Genomic DNA, 22,254 nt, shown 5'->3' on the forward strand with positions numbered 1-22,254 from the left:
CTTTTTTTGTGTTTACCTAAAAGGACACAAATCTGTTTTGATTTTCCAAACATTTTCCACTGTAGCTTTTATACTTTTAAGTCCTGAAATGTTATTAAGCAGGCTGCAGGGTGGTGCAGCGGTTAGTTCTGTCACCTCTCAGCTAGAAGGTTCCTGGTCGAATCTTGGTTCAGATGTTGTTGGCCTTTCTGTGCGGAGTTGCATGTTTACCCTATGAATGCATTAGGTGGTGCATAGATTAGTCGGGGAAAATAGGTGTGAATGTGAGCGTGAAAAGTTGTCTGTCTCTTTGTGTCAGCCCTGTGATCTGGAGATCAGTCCAGGGTGTACCCCACCTCTCACCCAGTGACAGCTGGGATAGGCTCCAGCCCCCCTTGACCCTGAACAGGATAAGCGGTATAGATAATGGATGGCAAATACTTAATCGTGGGACTGCTTTAGATGTTGTGTTATGACGTTATCTGACTCCTTTTGGGATTATTTATTTGATAGTAAAAGTGCAGAAAGAGACAGGAAATCTGAGAAAGCAAGTAGGGGACATTCAACAGTTGGAAGTCAGATAAGGGACTTACTGCTCAGGGCATCTGTGCGCATGTGGTAAGCACCCTAACGCCTCAACTGCTGGGTCACCCAGTAACTCTCATTCTGCCATAAAATCATGATTATGTAGATAAATTAGGGCGGAAAAATTGAGCATGTAGGATAGTGTTTAAGTGAATTTAGCAGCAACACAGACTTTCATGCTCCTTTGATGATCTGTTCGTTTGAGGTCACTCCCTTTCTTAAGGTGGCATCAACCCCCTGACCTTTATCATATCATAGCCTTAATGAAAAATTATCCACCTGCTGACGCATCATTAACTTAATATAACTGGCTGGTTGCTGAGCTCATGTCTGCTCCCCAGAGGAAGAACCCCCTCTGCCTACTCCAGAATCTATTAATGATTAGGGACCATGCTGTAGTCACGCCTGCCTGTTAACTGTTGTACTATGGGCCCAATGAGTCATGCAGATTGTCGGAGCTGCTACTGAAGTCGGCCTTCACTCTCAGTCGTCTTTTATTTATCTGATGAATCACTATTAAGTCTCCTCTTGGACTCCATCACTGTCAAGTGTCCTAACTTACCCGGGCTGATCTCACCTGTCCCTACTCGGTGATGTCAGCACGGCTAACTTGCTTGATGATGTCACTGGGTCATTCCTGTAACACGCTGTCACTGCCTGGCTCCTCTCGTGTGTGTGTGTTTTTAGATGCAGATTGTGGAAGTCATCCTTGTTGCTAGCTGATTTATTATGTCTGACACGCTATAGGCCAGAGCAGTATATCCCTGCGTGTGTGTGTGTGTGTGTGTGTGGTGTATGCAGAGCTTTATATAGCCACAGTTATCCAGGAAGGAGGAATGCCCTGGATGCCAGTGACCATATTTGAACAGTGTGTCTGCTGCAGTCTGACTGCACACACTGACTCTAAACCGTAACTTACACACACTCGAACACTCACCTCCCCTTCATCTTCACGCTCTGTGCATGTGTGTGTGTGCTGTAGTTACACCGAATCACCACTATCAGGCAATGTAATACCTCCTGTAGTAGTGACAGGGGGGCTTCGACTTCCCTGACTCACAGGGAGCCAAACTTGTCTCTCTCTCTTTCCAGCACTTTCTGGTTTCTTCTCCCTGCTGACTGACAACATCCACTCCGACCCTGTGGACGAAAACTTCTCCGCCTCTCCTTATTCCTTCTCTTTCTCTCGCTCCGTGCTGATCCGTGAACTTTTAGAAGAGCTGGTGGGTTGAGTGTGCAACCTTTTGGGGCTGCTGTGTGCTTGCGAGTGTGTGTGTGTGTGTGTGCGTGCGTGTGTGTGTGTATGTGCACGTTAGTCAGTATGCCATGTCGTCCCCTGGCTCGTCGTTTGTGCAGATAAAGCATGAGGACCTGCTCTTCTATGAGAACTGTGGAGGCGGCAGCTTTGGGAGCGTCTACAGAGCCCTGTGGATTTCCCAGGACAAGGAAGTGGCTGTGAAGAAGCTTCTGAAGATCGACAAAGAGGTAAGAGGGACACACACTTACATACATATACACACTAAAGACACACACTCCAGCAGCAGAGACGCATCATTTTAAGATCCCAAATATTTATAGGTCATGAACTCATCTTCAACGTGAATCAGTTTCCTTTAATTTCCCTGATTCTCTTTGGACTCATACTCCCATAACCCCCTCCCTCTCTCCCTCCCTCCCTCCCCGCCTCCCCCTCCTCCCCCTGTTGTCTGCCGTTGAACATGTGTTTATCTTAAACATACCTCTCCTCCTCCCCCTCCTCCCTCTCTTTGTGGATGGAGCAGATTTATTTATGCCAGCGCTCCCCTGTTCCTCCTATTGTGCTTTAGGGCGAGGTGTGTGGTCATTCAGGGCTGTATGCACTTCAGATCAGGCCGGGTGGTTCTCACTGAGTGTGACCCTGATGGCACTCCAAACATTGTTTCCTTGAATGTTACTTACACTGAGCGGGCAGGAAACTGTTTGAAGTCAGGGTGACCGGTGAGTGAGACGGGAATAATGTTATTGTTGTTTAAACAATCTGTACAGTGTCCACGTTATTTTTCTCACACCCACACACAAACACATGCAGGGTGGGCAGACATGCGTAAAAAACAGTGTGTACAGTTCATATACTGTATAAACACAAACTGATGCATCATGGGAGAAATCTGCACAAACAACATCCATAAAGTGGCAGAAACTATCCATCCATCCATTATCTACACCACTTATCCTGTTCAGGGTCGCAGGGGGGCTGGAGCCTATCCCAGCTGTCATTGGGCGAGAGGCGGGGTTACATTCTGGACTGATCGCCAGCCAATCACAGGGCTGACACACAACTTCAAGCTCACATTCAATTAACATTCAATTGAACATTCACTTCAATTAACAGTCACCAATTAACCTAACAAGGACTGTGGGAGGAAGCCGGAGTACCGGGAGGAAGCCCGGGCATACACTGGGAGAACATGCAAACTCCACACAGAAAGGCCCTCCAACATCCCAATTGGGATTCGAACCAGGAGCCTTGTAGCTTTTCCACTGCACCACCATGCAACCCACATCAAAAACAAAACAATATAAACTAATCTCAGAACTCTGCACAAACAACATCCACAAATTGGCAAAAGATTAAGTAGAAATATTAACACCAAACTATAAGATACTAAAGTGCATTAAAAACTTAGCTTAAACCTAAAGCTATATTAGCTGCAAAATGTGCTGATATTATTAAAAGTACTCAGTAGTAGCATAATAGCCTCTGTTAGTGTTTAATGTGTTGGTATTTGCAGTGGGTTCACATGTATTTATTTGAATGAGTGTTCAGCTCTTGTTTTTCTCTTTGTATATTGTGTAGTATTAATTACATGTAAAGTACTTTGTAACCTTTGTTTAAAAGGATGCTTTATAAATTGAGTTTTACGATTTCAAAAGTATTAAATAGCATGAAAAACACTACAGGTCTTTTGTAAATGTGATTTTCCACCACTGCATTCACAAAGTGCAACTGATGTCTGCACACGCTCAGAACCTCACAAGTGGAAAAGAGTTATCGTGCTAGATGAAGATAAATTGCTCCTATTATCTTATCTTAGATAAAATATTTGTTAAGCCGTATTTCATTGTAAAATCGCAGTTTTTTATGTGCTTTTATATAATTGATGGTCAGTTATTTTGTTGCATGGCAACAGCCACATATTCCACATACACAGAGGGTATGACCTGCATGTCAGCTCTGATTAATGGCATGTTTGTCACTGCGGTGTGGAAGTCTTTATTCTGAGACTGGACCTGAGGTATGAGAGAGGGTCCGACCTCGGTTCAGAGACACACAGTCAGGAAAAAACTCCAAGTGAAAGGTCTTATTTTGTAAAGTTTACATGAGTGATAATTTACACTAAAGTAAAAAAGGATGCTAATAAAGTTGTTCTTCTTTTTGTCTCCTCTCTCGCGCAGGCTGAGATTCTTAGTGTCCTGAGTCATAAGAACATCATTCAGTTTTATGGAGCCGTCCTGGAATCTCCAAACTATGGGATTGTCACAGGTCAGACGCCACGTGTGCGTGTGTGTGTGTGTGTGTGTGTGTGTGTGTGTGAGCGAGTGCTTGTGTGTGAGATTCGTGTATTCTTTCTGATGTCTTCACAAGAACAGAGAACCTTCATTCCTTACTCATTTCAGAAAATAGCTTTGTTTGAAAATGTGATTAGATGTGTATTGTTATGTTTGTGGATGCAGCCTAATGGCCTTAAGTAACTTCAGGTTAAGGTCAGGTCAAGGTTTAAGACGTGAGCAGATTTTCCTCTCATACAAGACTACACAAGTGTGTGTATATTAGTTTTACTAGTGTGTATTTGATCCTAGATGTGCCACTTAACCACGAGTTAGCACATGCTCCGATGGCCGACCAGTGTTTATGTGTGTATTTTGAAGTATCGGTGTTCGCTCGGGGTGCTGGGTCTTGCTGTGTTTCCTGGCAGGACATTTGAAACTGAGACCAGCATGTTTGGATGTGGTTGTAATCCTGGATGGGGTCATGTGGTTAAGATAAAGCACCGACACACCATGATAGACTCGTCCAGCAACACTCAAAACAGAGTCTAATGATTACTAAAAATAAAAAAGTACAGTAGGAAAAAAAGAAGCAATGATCCATGAGGTGCACGTTGGGCTAAGTAAAACCACTTTTCCATCCACTTAAAGGGACAGAATTAATCAGGCAGATGGGACATTATCTTCTGTCTCCTTCCCGTCTCTTTGAATTGTCAGACTTAAAGGAAAATGGGAAAGGTTCAAGGGTCAGAGATAATCTGGATTAGACGGTCAGGGTGTGAGGGTTGAGAGTGTTTCCACTGTGTGCAGGCCTGTGCAGGTGTGTTTGAGATGTCTCTCACACACTGTGACTAATTCATTTTTTTATACACATAAAGTATATCAGCTGTAACTGCACTATAAAAATTCTATTCATTCCTTTTCAGTCATACTACGGAAGCCCAAAGTGGACATGCACACATTAAACGAGTAATAACAAGTTACGTAGAGATAACAAAGCTGGCATCACAAAACAAACATAGAAACAGGCTTACCTCATTAGTGTGGGCAAAGGCAGCATGGCAAGTGTTATTGGTCTGTAATATCACAGTGACCAGGATATTGCTCTGTTTTCTAGATCGCCAGAAAATTATCCTGTTATCACGAGAAAACCAGCTTTGTTATTTCAAGATAGCAAGATAAATAAGCTGAGATCTCCAGGGGAAACAACCGGAAATCATCTTAGTATCCCGGGAAAAACAGCTGTTTTTAATCTCGAGATAGCGAGATAAATAAGTTGAGATCTCCGGGGAAACAACCGGAAATCATCTCATTATCCCGGGAAAAACAGCTGTTTTTAATCTCGAGATAGTGAGATAAATAAGTTGAGATCTCCGGGGAAACAACCGGAAATCATCTCATTATCCCGGGAAAACCGCATATTTATCTCGCTATCTCGAGATAAAAAAAGGTGAGATCTCGAGAAAACTGAAATTAACTCATTATCACAGGAGAACCAGCTTTTTTTTTATCTCGAGATGGTGATATAAGTATTTTGATATATCGAGAAATCAACCTACAATCACTCAATTACTTATCACTGGAAAACAAAGTAATAATATGTATGGATGCATGTCCGCTTAGGGCTTCCGTATCACACAGCTAAAATGCCTAATGACACTGTATAGATGTTTCTGCTCATGAATATGGTCACATGGTACATAATGACTCTTCTCTCATTATAATCTTTGCCCCTATGTGTGTGTTGTCACAGAATATGCTAGCGCAGGGTCTCTGTACGAGTACCTCTCCAGTGAGCAGAGTGAGGAGATGGACATGGAGCAGATCATGGCGTGGGCCATACAGATAGCCAAAGGTACACGTGAAGGAAGGATGTTTGTGAGAACAATATTTGTGGGTCAGGGTGGAATCACTGAGCTGCAGGTATTACACATCTCAGAGTTAGTGGCACTTACACATAACCTGTTACACTTTAGTCGTCTTGTTTCAGAGTTAACGATTCTTTTTTGCCTCTTAATCACACACTTACCTAACACCACCACGGATTCTGACACAATTACATATCTTACAAATAAGATTAGAATAAGTCCGTTTTTAAATGTTATCTTTGATCACATGTAGGGTAAGTGTATAAAAGTGACATCAATATATATATATATATATCTATATAATTACACAAACACTGGTTCAGCGTGTGGAGGACGGTTGTCCTTGCAAGTTTTCCCCGTGTTCAGTGGATTTCTTGTTTGAACTCAAACTGAGCTTAACCTAAAATGTTGTACAAAAGCAAATCTGTGATGCTGGTAATGAATTCCACCCTAACCAGCCAGAATAAACATTGAAAAGTTTTCTTCCAGTTATTAATGCTTGATCTTCTCACAGGGATGCATTATCTCCACGCTGAGGCTCCAGTCAAAGTCATTCATAGAGACCTCAAGTCACGGAACGGTAACACATCACCTCAAACGCAGTTTGATGTATTACTCTGACTCTGTGCTTCTGTTAGTTAACGTTATAGTCGTGTTAAACCATTAATGACTGCTTTCTCTGCTCTCTGTTTTACAGTGGTAATGACAGCAGATAAAGTGCTGAAGGTTTGTCGAATTGTTCTTTGACAGAGAACCGCATATTACCACTTTTAATTTAAATTCAGGCAGGTTATAATGTATTTTTTGTTTTGTTTTTCTTTCTATGTTTGGATTTCAGATTTGTGACTTTGGGGCGTCTAAGTTCCTGTCCCACACCACCCACATGACGGTGGTGGGCACTTTCCCCTGGATGGCTCCTGAAGTCATTCAGAGCCTGCCTGTCTCAGAGACCTGTGACACCTACTCCTATGGCGTGGTGAGTGAGCTGTTCTGGACAAAGAGCAGGACCAGAACCAAAATGTAGTTGCCGACATTAAATTGTTCTTCAGATGTGTTTTTTTATTACTACAATAATACTGTTTAAACTGTTTTGGTTTAATTTTGTGGTGCTTTTCTGGAGAGTTACATAAAACACTTAAATATCTGGAGCCGTACCAAAGCATCAAAGAAATCCTTTTTGTCTGAATGAACCAACCCAGTGTGTTCTGTGGGCAGGTGCTGTGGGAGATGCTGACTCGGGAGGTTCCTTTCAAAGGATTTGAAGGGCTGCAGGTTGCATGGCTTGTGGTGGAAAAACAAGAGGTAACCCCCCCCCCCCCCTTACTCACACACAAACATGTGCGCGATCACACCTTTCTGTACAACACTGTCAGCATGTAGACCCACAAGAGTCTGAGACGGCTGGAGGAACAATGTGATGCTCTCATGGTTTCCACTGCGAGCTGGTGAGGCTGAGGCTGGGTATTTTTAGGCCTGATGTCAGTTCTGTGCTCTTGTAAGGCCTGGATACACAGCAGTGGAGCCCGGCCAGACCCCCCCACCCCCCCACCCCCCCTTGGCTACAGCCTTTACGAGAGGGAGAGAGAGAGAGCGACAGAAAAAGAGAGAGATGATAAGAGGAAAGATTTTAGTGATAGGACGGTTGATTCAAGAGGTTTCTTGGAGTTGGGGCGATGACTGTAAGACAGAGTTTGTGTTTCAGTTATTGACGTGCTTGAATCCCCCTCAACAGCCCCACATAAAAACACACACCCGCACCCAGGGGGCCAACAAACAACTCTGAGAATATGATTCCTGCGTAGCTGCTGGCTAATCTCCAAATACTCTCCCTAAATAACTCACTCTCTCTCTTTCCCACTCTCCCTCTGATTTTCCCCTCCATTGCTATACCTCTCTTTCTGACCCTCTTGCTTACCCTCTCTCGGCTCAGAGTCGGTGATATTTTAGGATTAATCCTCAGAGAAAACTGTTTCCATTTACCGCGCTGTACTATGGAGCTGTCTGGGCTCATTCAGACCTCTGCTAATGCCGGGGGTCTTTAATGCAGGGACATTATGTTGGTGGCAGGGTGTGGTTCACTTAAACTGCAGTTTGGAAGAGCTTTCAAAAGTACCAGTTTACCTCATAAACACATTTTATATATATATTGTACATCACATAAATGATTAGCTGATTAGAAAATATAAAATAATTTTGAATAACGTAAAAAAACGAACAAAAAAACGTTTAAGTTGCTGCTTTTTCCTGGAGCATGGCTCCTTTTGAAGGCCCAATAATCTATTTTTCTCCACCGCGGTCATGTGATCAAAGGGGTAATGGATATTTCAAAATAAACATGTCTGCATTTTTGCTTCACTGTGCTTTTTTCCCTCGCTTGTCGTGAGTCGGAGTCAGCGAGGCGTCAGCTGTGGTGCTGTGTGCTTGTGCTTCCAGGCTACTGTCACTCCAATCTAATGAAACCTCAACAACACCGTCCTGATGAAGCAAAGTCACACGAGCAGCTTTTACACTGTCTGAGGGATCACCATGAAACGTGTTTCTGTCTGGATGAATTTGAATAACTTGGAGCTAAAAATGTAATCAGTCCTGTACTTTGGATTATGCTAAATACTCAAAACGAAGACATTCCCATCAGCCTGATCTGTTCTTGTGTTCACTGCTAATAAGCTAATGTTAGCAGGCTGTCGACCCACATTAAGATTAACAGTGTACCTGCTAAATAATTAGCATTTTAGCATTGTAATTGTGAACAAGATAGCATGATGTTAGCATTTAGCTCCACTGTGCTAAAGTACATCCTCACAGAGCTGTTAGCATATGTAGCGTAATTAAGTGCAAGCTCTTTGCAGCTGCCCTTACAAAGTGAGGACTTTGCATGCAGCACACATACAAGTGGGACGTACTAATAGTCATAACATTGGGCTTTTAACTTTTACCCTCCTGCTCATACGTCTGTCACAGCCAGTAACACAAAATGTAAATAGTGTTGAAGAAGTGGTCGCCTTGGATGTGACAGGTTTTCCTCAGATGGCTTTCATACTGCTAAATGTGATACAGTGGTGCACCATTTTTGCATACTGCATTTGACATACATGTATTGGGACATTTTTGGATTTTGGATTAGCATTATTAAAACGTTGTTTTAAATTATATAGTTGCTTATTTAGCCATACATACTCAAGGATTTGGAGAAAGTGTTTGATTTCCTGTTGAAGTAACAGTTTTGCTTCTTTTTGTTGGGGTATCTAGAGGCTGACCATCCCCACCAGCTGTCCAGCAAGTTTTGCAGAGCTGATGAGGAAATGTTGGCAAGCAGACCCAAAGGTAAGCTAAATAGACAAAGCTTCCTTTGCCTCATTTATATGCATTTTGAGACATTCAAATAGCTGTGTCTAACGTTTTTTAATCATGTGTGCATGCGTGTACCTGCAGGAGCGTCCACACTTCAAACAGGTGCTGGTAACCCTGGAGACCATGGCCAACGACAGCCGGCTACCGGACCAGTGTAACTCCTTTCTACACAACAAGGACCAGTGGAGGTACACACACACACACGGTGTTGCAGACATCTGCAAGAAAACAGTTTCTTTTTCTTAGTGTAAACCATAAGTCTTGGTCTGTTGTCAGAAAGACAAATGCAGCCTGCTGTTTACTGTACTCCAAATAAATCTCAATGTGCATGCACAAAATTCAACATAGTAGTGCACGTGCCAGCATGCACACACACACACACACACACATGCATACAAACACAGCTCTGTGGACTGTAAAGCTCGGGAGAGAAGCTGAATGTGTGACCCTGTGCTCCACTTCAGTCTATAATAAGCCCTCTGGAAAGAGTCCATGGAAGAGATTCCTCCACTCCTCCTCTTTGCCCTCGCTCCACCACGGGGGGGAGCGACAGAGGGGCGGGGGGGGGAGGTAGAGGAGAAATACAGTTTGAACTTAAGAAGAGTTCAGGGAGGAACGGAAATGTATGGTGCACATGTGAAATCCAAAACACCATAAAAGAGTGAAAGAGAAAGGTTGCAAAAGTGGACGGACTGGGAGAGAAGAGAGGTGGAGGCGCAGCAGAGGAGAGAAGGTGTGAGATTCTGTGCATATTTAACACGAGTACAACGAGGCAATCAATTCTGAGTGAAGTTTTGGGTACGAGTGGAAAAACTTGGACAAGGGGAGGTGGCAGGGGAGGAGGGGTGAGAGAGCGAGGGAGGTGAAGGGGTGGGATGAATGAGTAGGGAGGTATGGAAGGAACACAGGAGGTGGTATGGCTGTGCGTCAGATCTGTCTATATTTAGTCGCCTCGAGTGTTGATTGTGTTTGTGAGTGCAGGTTTAGGGGCTGTCACTCACCTGCACAGTGACCTCTTGTGGTAACAAGCAGTACTGCAGCTCAAGTTTCACACTGTTGAGACATAAGCAGTATTGTCTTGTGCAAGAATAGTCAAGTAAACTAAACATGTTATGTTGTGTTCATGAAGTATACATTTAAAAATTCTATATTCTTTAAATATTGACAGTGTGTGACCTGCAGCTTTGCTTTAAGCCACAGACTTTGTTGTTGTAGTTGCATAAATCAAGGTTCACAGTATATTGTAGTTTAAGCATGTTTTGCATATGTAATGTGTTTACACTGAAAGGGAGGACAGTTTGTGCACTCAAAAAAGTGTAATAAAATATGTGAATATGCTCCAGGAAAATGTGCCATTTTTCCCATAATGCAATGCAAAATGTAATTCAAAAGGTGTCCTTTAAGAAATGAAAAAAAACAAGTGAGTATTAAATCTAGAAAATAAATTTCCTATCATTACAAAATATAAAAGTCCAGTTGATCTTGTTTACTATGCAGTGTCAATTAGTATCTATGATGCAAAAAATTGGTTGCACAAAATAAAGAGACAGAAGTGCAGTGCACACTAGAGCAGTGATTCTCTACTGGAGGGTCAGGGCCCAAAAGTGGGTCGTAGAGCTGTTTTCAGTAGGTCGCACGTGTGCTTGAGAAAGAAAATGGTGGCAAAAAGTCTGTGCTGCGCTTTTATTTTGAAGGACATGGGTTTCCTATGACGTGTGTGCAGTAGCAGTGTAGTTTATTCACACTCCATTGATCGGGTAATCCCAGCTATAGTTACATTAATATCTTGAAACTTGATGAGCCCTTCAGTAGCGGCAATTATGTTGCACTCTTTGTTCTTTTTCTGTTGAAAAATGAAATGAAATTAATTGTAGAGAGAATAAGTTCCTCTTATGCCCTGCTACCTGCTGGTCATTTTGGTTGACTATTATACTGTTGTTTTTTGTGATGTTGACACACTGTGACGTTTTGTAAATTTTCTGAAATTTGGGTCATGGTTTGTCATTAATTACTGTCAAAAGCCCCAGTAGATGACAGATAGTCTTTCTGCTCGTGCAACCAAACTACAGGTGTGAAATCGAGTCGACCCTGGAGCGGCTTCGAAAGCTGGAGAGGGAACTTTACTCCAAAGAGAAGGAGCTGGAGGAGAGGGAGAGGAGGCTCAGACTGTGGGAGGAGAGGCTGATGGAGAGGTCAAACATGAGTCCCAGTCCGACCTCCCTACTCATGGAGCGCTCAAACATCTCACCTGTAAGTAGAAGAGGAGTAAATCTAAAACAAAATCAAACACCTTTATAATCTATTTGACCTTCTTTTATTTCCTTCTTTGTGACTTTATCAGTTCTTCTCACCGATGTCCATCGGTTCCTCCGGCTCGTTCTTCCGCTCGCACTCCCAGGACTCCAACAGCGCCGGGGTCAGCAGTGCTGGCGTCAGCTGCCTCCTCCGCACTCTCAGCAACGGAGACACGGAGAGAGGGAGTAGTGCGGTGATTGAGAGGGGGATGGGTTCTCTTGACGGCGGAAGGCTGCACGCCATGATCCGAGGGCTGCAGGGAAGGTTTGGAGATGATGAGGAGGACGAAGAGGAGGAGGAGGAGGAGGAAGGAACCCTGGAGGAGAAAAGCTGGGGTCAGAGGGAGAGAGATGATAGTGGGAGCATGGAGGGGGGACGGGTGCAGGTGACACTCAGGAGCTTCCCAGGGGGTGTAGTGGAGAGGGAGGAGAGGACATGGGGGGACGGGGACAGGGAGAGGGGAGGGATGCAGAGGAGCAGGGTGACCACTATAGTCCGAGGATACTCAGGTGGGTTAGGAGAGGGGGAGGGAGAGGGGGAGAAAGAGGGAGGGTGGGAGATAGAAAAACTAGATGAGAGAGGGTTGGAGCGAGGTATAGAAGGAGGGAGGCTCCCGACCATGTTCAAGGGTCTCCACGGGAGTCTGGGGGGCTTGGGGGACATGCTGTCCTTAGACATGAATGACATGGGGGACATGGAGAGGATAGGTGACATAGACATGGACATGGGCGACCTGGGAGTCATGAAGGTCGTAGGTCAGGGCGTCAGGAGTGAGGTGGGGGTCAGGGGTCGCAGGAGTGACATGGGAGTCGTGGTCCAGGGGGTCAGGGGTGACCTCAGCCAAAAGATCAGAGGTGAGGTGGGGAGCTCGGGGGTGCAGGTGAGCATGCAGGCTTCGTCCAATCAGAACTCAATGAAGAGCTGCAGCGTGCGGCACGGAACCAAGATCAACATGGCGACCGCAGCCATGGACATGATGGAGCTCGACTGGTCTGACAGTGACTAGAGAACACACACGCACAGAAAACACACGAGGACACACGCACAGAAAACACGAGGACACACACTCACAGAAAACACACGAGGACACACACGCACAGAAAACACACGAGGACACACACGCACAGAAAACACGAGGACACACACTCACAGAAAACACACGAGGACACACACACACACACACACAGAAAACACACGAGGACACACACGCACAGAAAACACACGAGGACACACACGCACAGAAAACACACGAGGACACACACGCACAGAAAACACACCAGGACACACACGCACTAAAAACACACCAGGACACACACGCACTAAAAACACACCAGGACACACACGCACTAAAAACACACCAGGACACACGCACAGAAAACACACCAGGACACACGCACTAAAAACACACCAGGACACACACGCACTAAAAACACACCAGGACACACACGCACTAAAAACACACCAGGACACACACGCACAGAAAACACACGAGGACACACTCGCACTAAAAACACACCAGGACACACACGCACAGACAACACACCAGGACACACACGCACTAAAAACACACCAGGACACACACGCACTAAAAACACACCAGGACACACGCACTAAAAACACACCAGGACACACACGCACTAAAAACACACCAGGACACACGCACAGAAAACACACCAGGACACACGCACTAAAAACACACCAGAACACACACGCACAGGAAACACACCAGGACACACACGCACAGACAACACACCAGGACACACACGCACAGACAACACACCAGGACACACACGCACAGACAACACACCAGGACACACACGCACAGAGAACACACCAGGACACACACGCACAGAAAACACACATAGAAATACACAGAGGCCAAACGAGACAGATTGTGACCTGTTAGCACGTACAGTATGTGAGCTACAGTATGTGCATTAGGATCTCCAGTCGAGAAAAGAACGCTGGTACACACACATTTCTTTTGTTATTTTTTTATTGAATGGATGAATATAATACCCATGTGTACTGTGAAGTAGGAAGGAGCAAAAAGACAATTTGAGGTTGTCTTGTCATGTTGTCAGAATGACTTCACCTGTGTAATTTAATGTGCTATTAAACCTGCTGCATAACACACTGTAAGAGGTACAAGTGTTACAGATTAAGGCACTTGAATGCCGCTCTAATGAGGCAGCACTGTCTTGTTTTTCCCTGCTTGTAGTTTATAGATTTGATTTGTTCAAAGCTTTGACTCTTTCAGTTCTAACTGTGATCTAGTGTGTGAATTTTTTGGCATTTCTTTCTGTATATTTTATCCTTTTTCAATAAAAACAAAAACTTTGATTCAAGTTCTGTGATTTTTCTCTAAAAAATTTAATCAAATCCCACACCACTTCTGTGCCCACGGCCCCTACAGTCCCTCTCACACACTGAGCAGCAGAGCCACTCCTGCCAGCACCCACTTGGCCGGCCGCTCCCTGGTTTTGAGGCTGAAAGTCCAAACATATGTAGGTCCTCTGATCTTGGTCTTGTAGAGCGGACACTCATAGATATTCCTGGTCTCCTGTCGGTCATTAGGCACAGCTCGGACTGAGATCACAGGCATGGCGGGGGTCAGTTCCTTTAGACGGGCTTCACTGATTACCCCGGCTTGAGTGTCCCACCTTGCACCTGTGGACGGACAGGAAATATGAGATTATCGTGGGGATGGAAGCTTTAAAAAGTTTGATTCGATTCACATAGGGACAAATTGTTGCAGTTTGTCTACCTTCCATGTAAAGCCCGTAAACGTACGCCCCCTCCCGGGCAGGCTGGTTGAACTCTTCCTTAAACTTCTTGGTCACATCCACTGTCAGGTTCACTTTATCCAAAGGCCACTCGTTCTTACGTGCCAGAGACTGCATCACCGCTGGAAAGCCAGAACAAGAACACCGTAAGAGTCCTTTAAATATTTTAATCAAGTCTTGAGAGTCCTCTTAGCCATTTGCAACATGTGTGTTACCAGTGAGGAAGGACTGTGGGTTGAAAAGCCCGGACAACCAGACGACACTTGGCAGAGAGAGGTCCTGAGTCCAGCTGTCCAGCTCTTTACAGCGCTGCAGCACATCGTTATACCTGACACAAACACACAAACATGTTAATATTGGTCACTTCTGGGGATATTAAATAGACTAGCATTAATGTCTTTGAGATTTATCCTTACCCTAAACTAAACCATGGACCAAAATTCAACCCTGCTTCTGTCCCTTATTAGACAAAGTATCCTTAATTAACTGGTCTGAACACTGAAAAAACAGCCTCTCTTGTGATAATCTGTCAAATAAAACAGAACTGTTTCTCAAGCAGTTTATAAACCTGCTAAACAAGTGACCACAGTTCTACTATTACTGACATGCTGACAAACACACACAAACCATATAGCCAGGCTGTAGGTGGAGGGGTAGGCCAGCTTGGTCCAGGTGTCAGGGACGTCGTCAAAGAACAAAGCCGTCTGCAGCTTCTCCATCTCAGAGGAGATGGCCAGTTCACCCTGCGACAGACATATTTAACTGTTACCTCACAATGAATACACACATCAAAGGTGCTTAATATGATAAGTTGACTTTGAGACACCAGTGCAATTATTAAGACAAACAGCTGCTCGCCACGTTTTACACTAAAGCACGTGCCACCTGATGAGATGAAGGAAATCTGCCGGATGGATTAATGAAGCACTATAAGAGTTTCCCTTGTGGCAAAACAGGAAGAGGGCTTTTTATTCTTTAAGTGCACACACAGCTAATGGTAAGGATAATGGGAGTACTGGGAGATGCACTAACACCAACAAAATGACTGCTATGGGACAAAGAAGCCAAACATCTCACAGCCTAGGTCTAATCTGGATACAATCACACCAAGGTAGAATAAATGAGCAGATGTTTAGGGCTTCACTGTTCACAAACATACACATAATAAATAGGTTATAGTTACACCTTGAGTCCCAGGTCGAGCTCCTTGAGTGAGCGGCGTATCTCAGAGATGAGCATGTTCATGCGCTCACACTCCTGGAAGCAGACCAGGATGTACGGGGAGCGCTCAGCCGTCTTAGAGGTGATGTCTGACATGTTGTACTCTTCTGGAAGCTTCTCAATGACCTCATCTAAAATTGTTTTTACCTAAAGGAGAGGGAAGTCAGTAACAGTGAGCATAAAAAGGACATTTCTTACAGTTCCTAGATTTCATTATGTGGTTTGGTTCATCTTCTTTCACTAAAAATTAAGAACAAAAGTAAAAGATTTGACGGGTAGAGAAGCTAATGCCACAAAATCTGCCAGTATTTCTTTGTGTTGTCTGGGCTTAGTAAACGTTCAATCTAAATACAAAAACAAACGAAAGTGAATCCCATAAGGAAATAACTGAACACACATCCTGATGTGTAGCTACCTTCTCCTCCAGGGTCTGCGAGGCTCCCTCCCCCATCACAGCATCCGGAGACTGCAGCTCCAGCAGAGTGTGGAAAAGGTTATCCGACGTTACTGTCAAGAACTCGATTTCTGCGTTAGGGTGCAACCCATAATGCACTGGGCTCTCGTGGGGCAGCATCTCATCTATGAAATCATGGTATCCCTGGAGATGTAGAGAGAGAAAATGCTTCATGCCATCCATTTATTATTGTCATTTTTCACACTTCAACACTTTGAGTCACATGGTGCTTTTAATAAAGGTTTGTTACTGTCACACATTTCTGATATGGACAGATGTATCATTTAACCTTTATTCATCAATGTATAGGTCTATTGCCTTGCTTTAACCATAGCCTGTATAAAAAGATGGACGACATGACAGCTCCCTGAAAGTGAAGCCAAACCCTCTCTATCGCCCCCTGCTGACTGGCTGCAGTATAGGTCATAAAGCCCGCCTCCTCCATGTTAACAGATGGGACATGAGTCAAACTATAAAATCAAAATACACGTCAAATACATTTTTCTCAAACATGGTTTCTGTCATTATAGTTAGTTCTTATCATGTTGATTTGTGTCCACGTGTTCATTATTCTCACAAGCTTATTTTTAATTAGTTATTTGATGCTGTAAAAATGATGATTGACAGCTCTGTTGACAAATCCGGCTCCTGCAGCCGATCTGTTCTGGATTAGCAGAGTGAAGGAGGAACGGCGAGAGGAGACGTAACAACAATTTGTACAATGCGAGTAGATGGAGTCCATCTTTATATACAGTCATTGGCTTCGACAGACATAAAGACCCATCAGGATGCAGTTACACTTCTGTTCACACCAGTCAAATGTTCAACATTAACGAGATCTGAAATGAAACGTTAAAAGTGCCCCCATACAGTATCTGTCTCCGGTTACCTGGTAGTCCAGGTTTGAGGGAACGACAAACCCAGGAGTCAAAGCATGCTTACGGTCAAACTGGAAAAACACAAACAGAAAAAATAAGTTTTAGTGTCAGATCTCTTACACGGTACAAAACATGAAATTATTTCCTCCCAGGTAGCCAAATTTTGACTGGTCCAACTGTGTCTTAAACCTGGCACAGCTTGTTGCCAGAAACTCTTTCATGTGCAACCTCTAGCCGAAAACTAGAGCTACTAACTGGAGCGGATTCTCATCCCCAAATGGCCCAAGTCTGCACTCCAAAAACACAGCTAAATCTGGCAGCCGTATTCTGACAGCGCCCAAGTGTTTGTGCCAAAAATAAACTTCATTTAGCTCGACTTTATTACATTCAGATTTCCTCCCTTTCTCTCCCCCCTCATGAGGAAAAACTCAAACCTGGTTGGGCTGCATGTATTCTTCCAGGTATGTCCTGCAGAGACGTCTGTCCCAGTCATCAGTGATGTGTCCTCCATACATGATCTCCCCGAACAGATACCTCAGGTCCTCCCACGGCACCTTCATCATTATAATCATTGTGAAAATCACTGCCAGTGCAATCATCATCCTAATCATCCTCATTATGCACATTATGCATATATCATAACACATCCCACCTGTGCGTTCGCCTCCAGGTAGTTGTAGAGGACGTTAACTGATATTGTCAGGTCTCCGGTGTTGAAGGGATACTTTCTGTTCCAGCCCTGAGGCCCAAACTTCCTCCTCTCAGCCACACAGGCGTGGAAGTAGCACAGAGAGAAGAGGATGGTCTTAAACTCCTGCTCGCGGCTGCACTGGTCCAGGATGTCCTACAAAAATACAAATTATTAATAAATAATAAACAGAAATGCACCACGAACACAAAGCTGACAGAAGAAGCTCACCTGGTCAAAGTTATCCAGAGCAGCGTGCAGATTGGCGTGCATGCCTGTCGGAGGCTCATTGGTGATCTTGATTGCGTTTTCCAGAATGCCCTGAGGGAACACGGCAGTAATGGTATGTGGGTGTGGGAATGATACCTGGGAGCATACACTGTCTGCGCTTGATGCTGTGAGATGACCTTCCTGCACGTGCAGCACGTCTCTACCTGTGGGATAATGTGTTCCTGGGGCGTTGGTGCTGGCTCAGCGCTCATAAACACTCTGTAGTCTGGATGACTGCCTTCACAGCAGCGCTCCAGGAGCTTCTCAAGTGAGCCCAGCCAGCGAGCGACCAGGTGGATGTTCTACAGGGAGGGCCATGAAAACACACTTCAAATGTAACATAGGCGAGGATGATGGTGTTCAAATAGGAAATTCAAATATCATTTTTTTTCTTTAGTTATCTTTAACATATTGAAACTGTAAAACAACTGCATCTAAATGATTCCCCATTCTATACATTATTCAGACTTCTTATCAGACCTGCAGTATAACCCAGTGACCCTCCTTGGAAGCCTTTTCCATGGCCACCTCAGCCACAGCTTCCTGGCCCTGACCCAAGGACACGTTGTGAAGCTTCCCAAGGTCGATGGTGAAGTCCAGTTTCCTTCCTGGGAACACAAAGGATTACATTTTCAGTATTTCAGTATGTTGATGTACACCCAATCGGCTATAGTCTGATGATGACATAGCCTCTGGGGACAACAGTAAACATGTCAGGCGTGTCAGGTTTAGCCAGCAGTTAATGGTGAACAACTTCCAGTCAAGGCGTCCTTTTCCGTGTGCTGCATTGTTTACAGTCCAGTTAGCAACTTAAGAAGCGACCGTGCGTTCAGATCAAAAGTGAAGCGAATTTCGCCCCTCTAGATTTGTCTGCACAATGAACCACAACAGTTCTTGGTTCATTAAATCCCCTGCAGGAGCGCCTGTTCATCTGTTTCTGCCGAGTCTCAGTTTCACTGTAAATAGTCACACAGAGGCTGCACTCTGGCTAACTCCTGCGGTATGAACCCGAAAAATAAACATTTTTTCTTGTGATTTACTTACAACATCATGAGGCAGATTTGTAAAAAGTAAAAATGTAGCTTTGTAAGGTCTGTGCTCAAGAGGAGAAGAAAACTACTTGAAAACTACAAAATGCTCGTTTGTTAAACGGAGGTCGGATCATTTCTAATGCCTTTGAGGAAGTCGGGAAATCTGAACACTGAACGGATTTCATGACACAGCGTCAAGGGAATATATTTTAAGTTGAATTTTAGTTCTAGAACGGATTGTTAGCTGAACTTGCTGCACATGTTTATAGAGATTAAGAAGCTAAATCATTGTCAGATGACGCTGATGGGAGACAGGATGACTGTTTTTCCTGCATACGCTGCAGCCTGCTGATATGTGATTAGTCAATATTACTCGCACTACAAGCGCAATGCAAACAGAAACCAGAACACTTGCCGTACCTAAAATCCCCGCCCCTGCCTGCAGATTCTACATTTCTATGTAGAATCTGTAAATAGAGATGAATGTACACCAAAACCTCCCCTTGTGGAAAAACCCCTCATGGGATCAGACTCCCACTGAAATTTATCTTTAGTCTTACTTTTCTTTTTTATGGTTTCTTCTCATCTTTTTACAAAAATATTTGATTTCTTGACTCTGTGTTCATCTGGAGCATGACCGTTCTTTAGTCTGAAGGCTTTTACGAATATACATATAGCAAAGGTGCTATTTTCTAAAAGACTACCAGGGAGACTTAAAATATAACTTAGCATGAATAAACAAATCAATTTATGTCCATGAGATAACAGTCAAAATAAATGTGCATGCAGCCACTGCATGTCTACAGCTACTGTTTACAGTACCCAGTGATTCCACATCTTTAAGTGGGTCGACTCCAGGGGAGAGGATGAAGAACACCGGAGAGGCTGGACCGCTTTCTCTGAAGGACTTTGCAAATTCAGTCTTTCGACCCTCTGTGTACATCACCCCAAGCTTCTCCTCCACAAAGTTCCTACAGTATAGCAAAAAGGGAGAGCAGAAAAGGTTTGGGTTAGTTAGTTAGTATACATAAAGCACAAAGGTGAAAGAACCCTCCTCACCTCAGGGCATAGGTCATGCGGTCGGGTCTCAGGGCTCTCATCATGATGAGTTTCTGCAGGGAGCTTTTCCCTTTCCACTCCTGAGGAAACTTCTCCTTCTCCGGACACTCGGACTCCACCATCTTCTTCCAGCGTTTGGGAGAGCCTTCAATGTCCCGATCCAAACCTCGAAACTCATCAGTGAAACTCATCACCTGGCAGAAGGCAAGGGACAACATGATTAACAGAATCATTTATACATGCAAAAAAAACAAGACAAAGGATGGATGTGAACATGCAATCACCTTGATGGCACTCCACGCTGAGTTGGAGAGAAAGTCGAGAGGGCTGACGTAGTTGTGGTCGATGTTAAAACGCAGCAGGAAGTCCAGCTCTCGCACATCTATCTCCTTACTCAGGAGGAGCAACTGAGAGAGGAAGAGCACAGTCAGAGAAGAAACACTCTGTTTAAAGCTGACACTAACGAACACACACCTGGAAGGCCAGCTGTGCAGTGAAGGTGAGCTTGTCTCTCTCGAATAGTCCCCTGCTGATGTAGTTGAAGGTGGAGTAGGTAACGCAGTCTATGAGCGTGTTCACTCTGCCCTTCACATCCACGCAGGCCTCCGCCATCGCCACCGCCTTGTGGAACACCACGTTAAAGGCCTGAAAACGAGAGGTTCTACTTTAACACTCAGAGTCAATACGAGCGTCTGACTCTGAGAGAACTTTGTCTTCTGGTTACCTTGAGGCTGAACTGGTACATGGGGTTGATCTTGTTGAGATCGTTCATTATAAAGTAGAGCAGAGAAGCTCTGACAGCGACAGGACGATAGTGTTCTCTGGCTTCGTTAATCTTCACCTCGTTAACTTTAGCTTCCAGGACCTGAGAGGGAGGGATGGAATAAGAAGACAGAAGAAGAATGACACAAAAAGTTGTGATATATAATTCAGGATATAACAGCTAAGCACAGACATTCACTATGTTACCTTCATCTCGATCTCAGCAGCAGTGTGCTTGGTGGTCTCCAGCTTCTCCACCAGCACGTTGTCACCCAGGAAGTTGCTCTCTGCAGCAGACAGTCTGGTCAGCAGCTCGTCCTCCAGAAGCTTCAGCTCAATCTTGAACATGTTCTGCTGCTTGGTCAGTTCACTCTGAGGGGATATTACACAAACAGCTCTGATTATTTTACACAGTAATATTTCCTGTTTTTTACCAAACAGAAGTAGGCTGTGTGACACATAATTAAAATATATAATAAGGAACCAGAAAACGTGTATTTAAATAGGGTTTTCCATATAAGAGGAAAGAAGATGCTTTAAGTGACTCCACCTTGAGGTGCTCGAGGTCGGGTCTTTCCTGATTCACCACCTGAGCCAGCAGCTGGTCCTCTAGACCGTCCCTGGTGACAGTAAAATTAATGAGGGTGGTCTGGGCTTGAATCTCCGGCTTGTAGTGAGGATTGGCCAACTTGGTGTGGAGGATCAGTCTGAAGCCGGGGTGGAAGAAACACTCCTTGTCCCCAACTTTGATACAGCTGGGAGAGAGAGGTAGAGAGTGAGGAAGGTTAAAGCATGGGAGGAGAGCGGAGACAAAAAGGGGAACAAATAGTTGTCGTGTTTGTACAGACTTTTACATGTGTGTGTCTCTTGTATTACCTGCCCTTCTTGATGGTGTGTCGTCCCAGCAGAGGATCAATAACGGGGTCAATGGTCTCCTCGAGGTTCTCTATGAGGACAGTGTCTCCTGCCACCACAGCCTGTTCTATCACGTCCACATACCTGGAAAACATCAGAGCAGGTCAGTGTGAAAGCCTTTATCTCCACCTGAAAGTTTGTAAAACAGTTGCATAGAAACACCCACCCTCTCTGCCCGAGACTGACGACCTTCAGGCCGCTGCCACAGCGACTCTTGATCCACTTGATGCCTTGCAGCTGAGGGTCGATGAGGAGAGGCCAGCGCTCACCTGAAGCAGTGCACACAAGATACACACATGGAGATGTGACAAACAAACCTGGCTGTGCACACTTTGTATCGCCTGCAGGGAGGGTACTATCATCAGCATGGTGATGTGACACAGTGCATTTAACACCACTACTCACAGTTAGTGAGGATGGTCGCGTTCTGAGTCGACATTTTGTCTCCTGGTAAGCCTTCATTGTTCCACTGGGCCACCATCGCATCGTCAGTCAGCATCAACACTGGGTCTAAGCCTTCTGTCATGGGGACGGGCACCTGATGAAAAAGAGGACAGAATAAAGAAGCTTGTGTTATATGACCA

General features: G+C 44.5%; 2 protein-coding genes across 2 annotated transcripts in view; one reads left to right on the plus strand and one right to left on the minus strand.

Annotated features, from left to right (window-relative positions):
* The first annotated feature begins 1,609 nt into the window (after positions 1 to 1,609).
* Positions 1,610 to 13,931, plus strand: LOC138611225 (mitogen-activated protein kinase kinase kinase 20-like). Its single transcript, XM_069684205.1, has 11 exons — positions 1,610 to 2,049; positions 4,000 to 4,087; positions 5,846 to 5,947; positions 6,475 to 6,540; positions 6,658 to 6,686; positions 6,799 to 6,936; positions 7,176 to 7,262; positions 9,210 to 9,284; positions 9,393 to 9,499; positions 11,381 to 11,561; positions 11,653 to 13,931. Exons 1-11 carry the CDS (start codon positions 1,891 to 1,893, stop codon positions 12,610 to 12,612), a joined length of 1,992 nt encoding a protein of 663 aa, XP_069540306.1. The 5' UTR covers positions 1,610 to 1,890; the 3' UTR covers positions 12,613 to 13,931.
* Positions 13,932 to 14,028: 97 nt separating this feature from the next.
* Positions 14,029 to 22,254, minus strand: part of dnah9l (dynein, axonemal, heavy polypeptide 9 like) — a 34,097-nt gene continuing 25,871 nt past the window's right edge. The window contains exons 66-87 of the mRNA XM_069684564.1: positions 22,076 to 22,208; positions 21,837 to 21,939; positions 21,632 to 21,754; positions 21,306 to 21,510; positions 20,963 to 21,127; positions 20,718 to 20,858; positions 20,468 to 20,638; positions 20,278 to 20,400; positions 19,994 to 20,187; positions 19,757 to 19,905; positions 18,384 to 18,511; positions 18,068 to 18,205; positions 17,865 to 17,954; positions 17,598 to 17,789; positions 17,380 to 17,499; positions 16,957 to 17,016; positions 16,029 to 16,211; positions 15,578 to 15,760; positions 15,020 to 15,135; positions 14,608 to 14,720; positions 14,374 to 14,514; positions 14,029 to 14,276 (exon numbers count right to left, since the gene is read on the minus strand). Coding sequence (XP_069540665.1) covers positions 14,029 to 14,276; positions 14,374 to 14,514; positions 14,608 to 14,720; positions 15,020 to 15,135; positions 15,578 to 15,760; positions 16,029 to 16,211; positions 16,957 to 17,016; positions 17,380 to 17,499; positions 17,598 to 17,789; positions 17,865 to 17,954; positions 18,068 to 18,205; positions 18,384 to 18,511; positions 19,757 to 19,905; positions 19,994 to 20,187; positions 20,278 to 20,400; positions 20,468 to 20,638; positions 20,718 to 20,858; positions 20,963 to 21,127; positions 21,306 to 21,510; positions 21,632 to 21,754; positions 21,837 to 21,939; positions 22,076 to 22,208 — 3,219 coding nt within the window. The remainder of the gene's footprint in view (positions 14,277 to 14,373; positions 14,515 to 14,607; positions 14,721 to 15,019; positions 15,136 to 15,577; positions 15,761 to 16,028; positions 16,212 to 16,956; positions 17,017 to 17,379; positions 17,500 to 17,597; positions 17,790 to 17,864; positions 17,955 to 18,067; positions 18,206 to 18,383; positions 18,512 to 19,756; positions 19,906 to 19,993; positions 20,188 to 20,277; positions 20,401 to 20,467; positions 20,639 to 20,717; positions 20,859 to 20,962; positions 21,128 to 21,305; positions 21,511 to 21,631; positions 21,755 to 21,836; positions 21,940 to 22,075; positions 22,209 to 22,254) is intronic.

The sequence above is a fragment of the Semicossyphus pulcher genome, unplaced genomic scaffold, assembly GCF_022749685.1.
Source record: "Semicossyphus pulcher isolate SPU_LCO1_2020_fin unplaced genomic scaffold, fSemPul1.0.p SCAF_7, whole genome shotgun sequence".
In the NCBI taxonomy this organism is placed as follows: domain Eukaryota; kingdom Metazoa; phylum Chordata; class Actinopteri; order Labriformes; family Labridae; genus Semicossyphus; species Semicossyphus pulcher.

Coding starts and splice junctions, on each gene's coding strand:
- LOC138611225 (XM_069684205.1), top strand. CDS start 1,891: ATGTCGTCCCCTGGCTCGTCGTTTGTGCAGATAAAGCATGAGGACCTG. Junction 6,687..6,798: donor CAGCAGATAAAGTGCTGAAG/GTTTGTCGAATT, acceptor TTTGGATTTCAG/ATTTGTGACTTTGGGGCGTC. Junction 9,500..11,380: donor CACAACAAGGACCAGTGGAG/GTACACACACAC, acceptor ACCAAACTACAG/GTGTGAAATCGAGTCGACCC.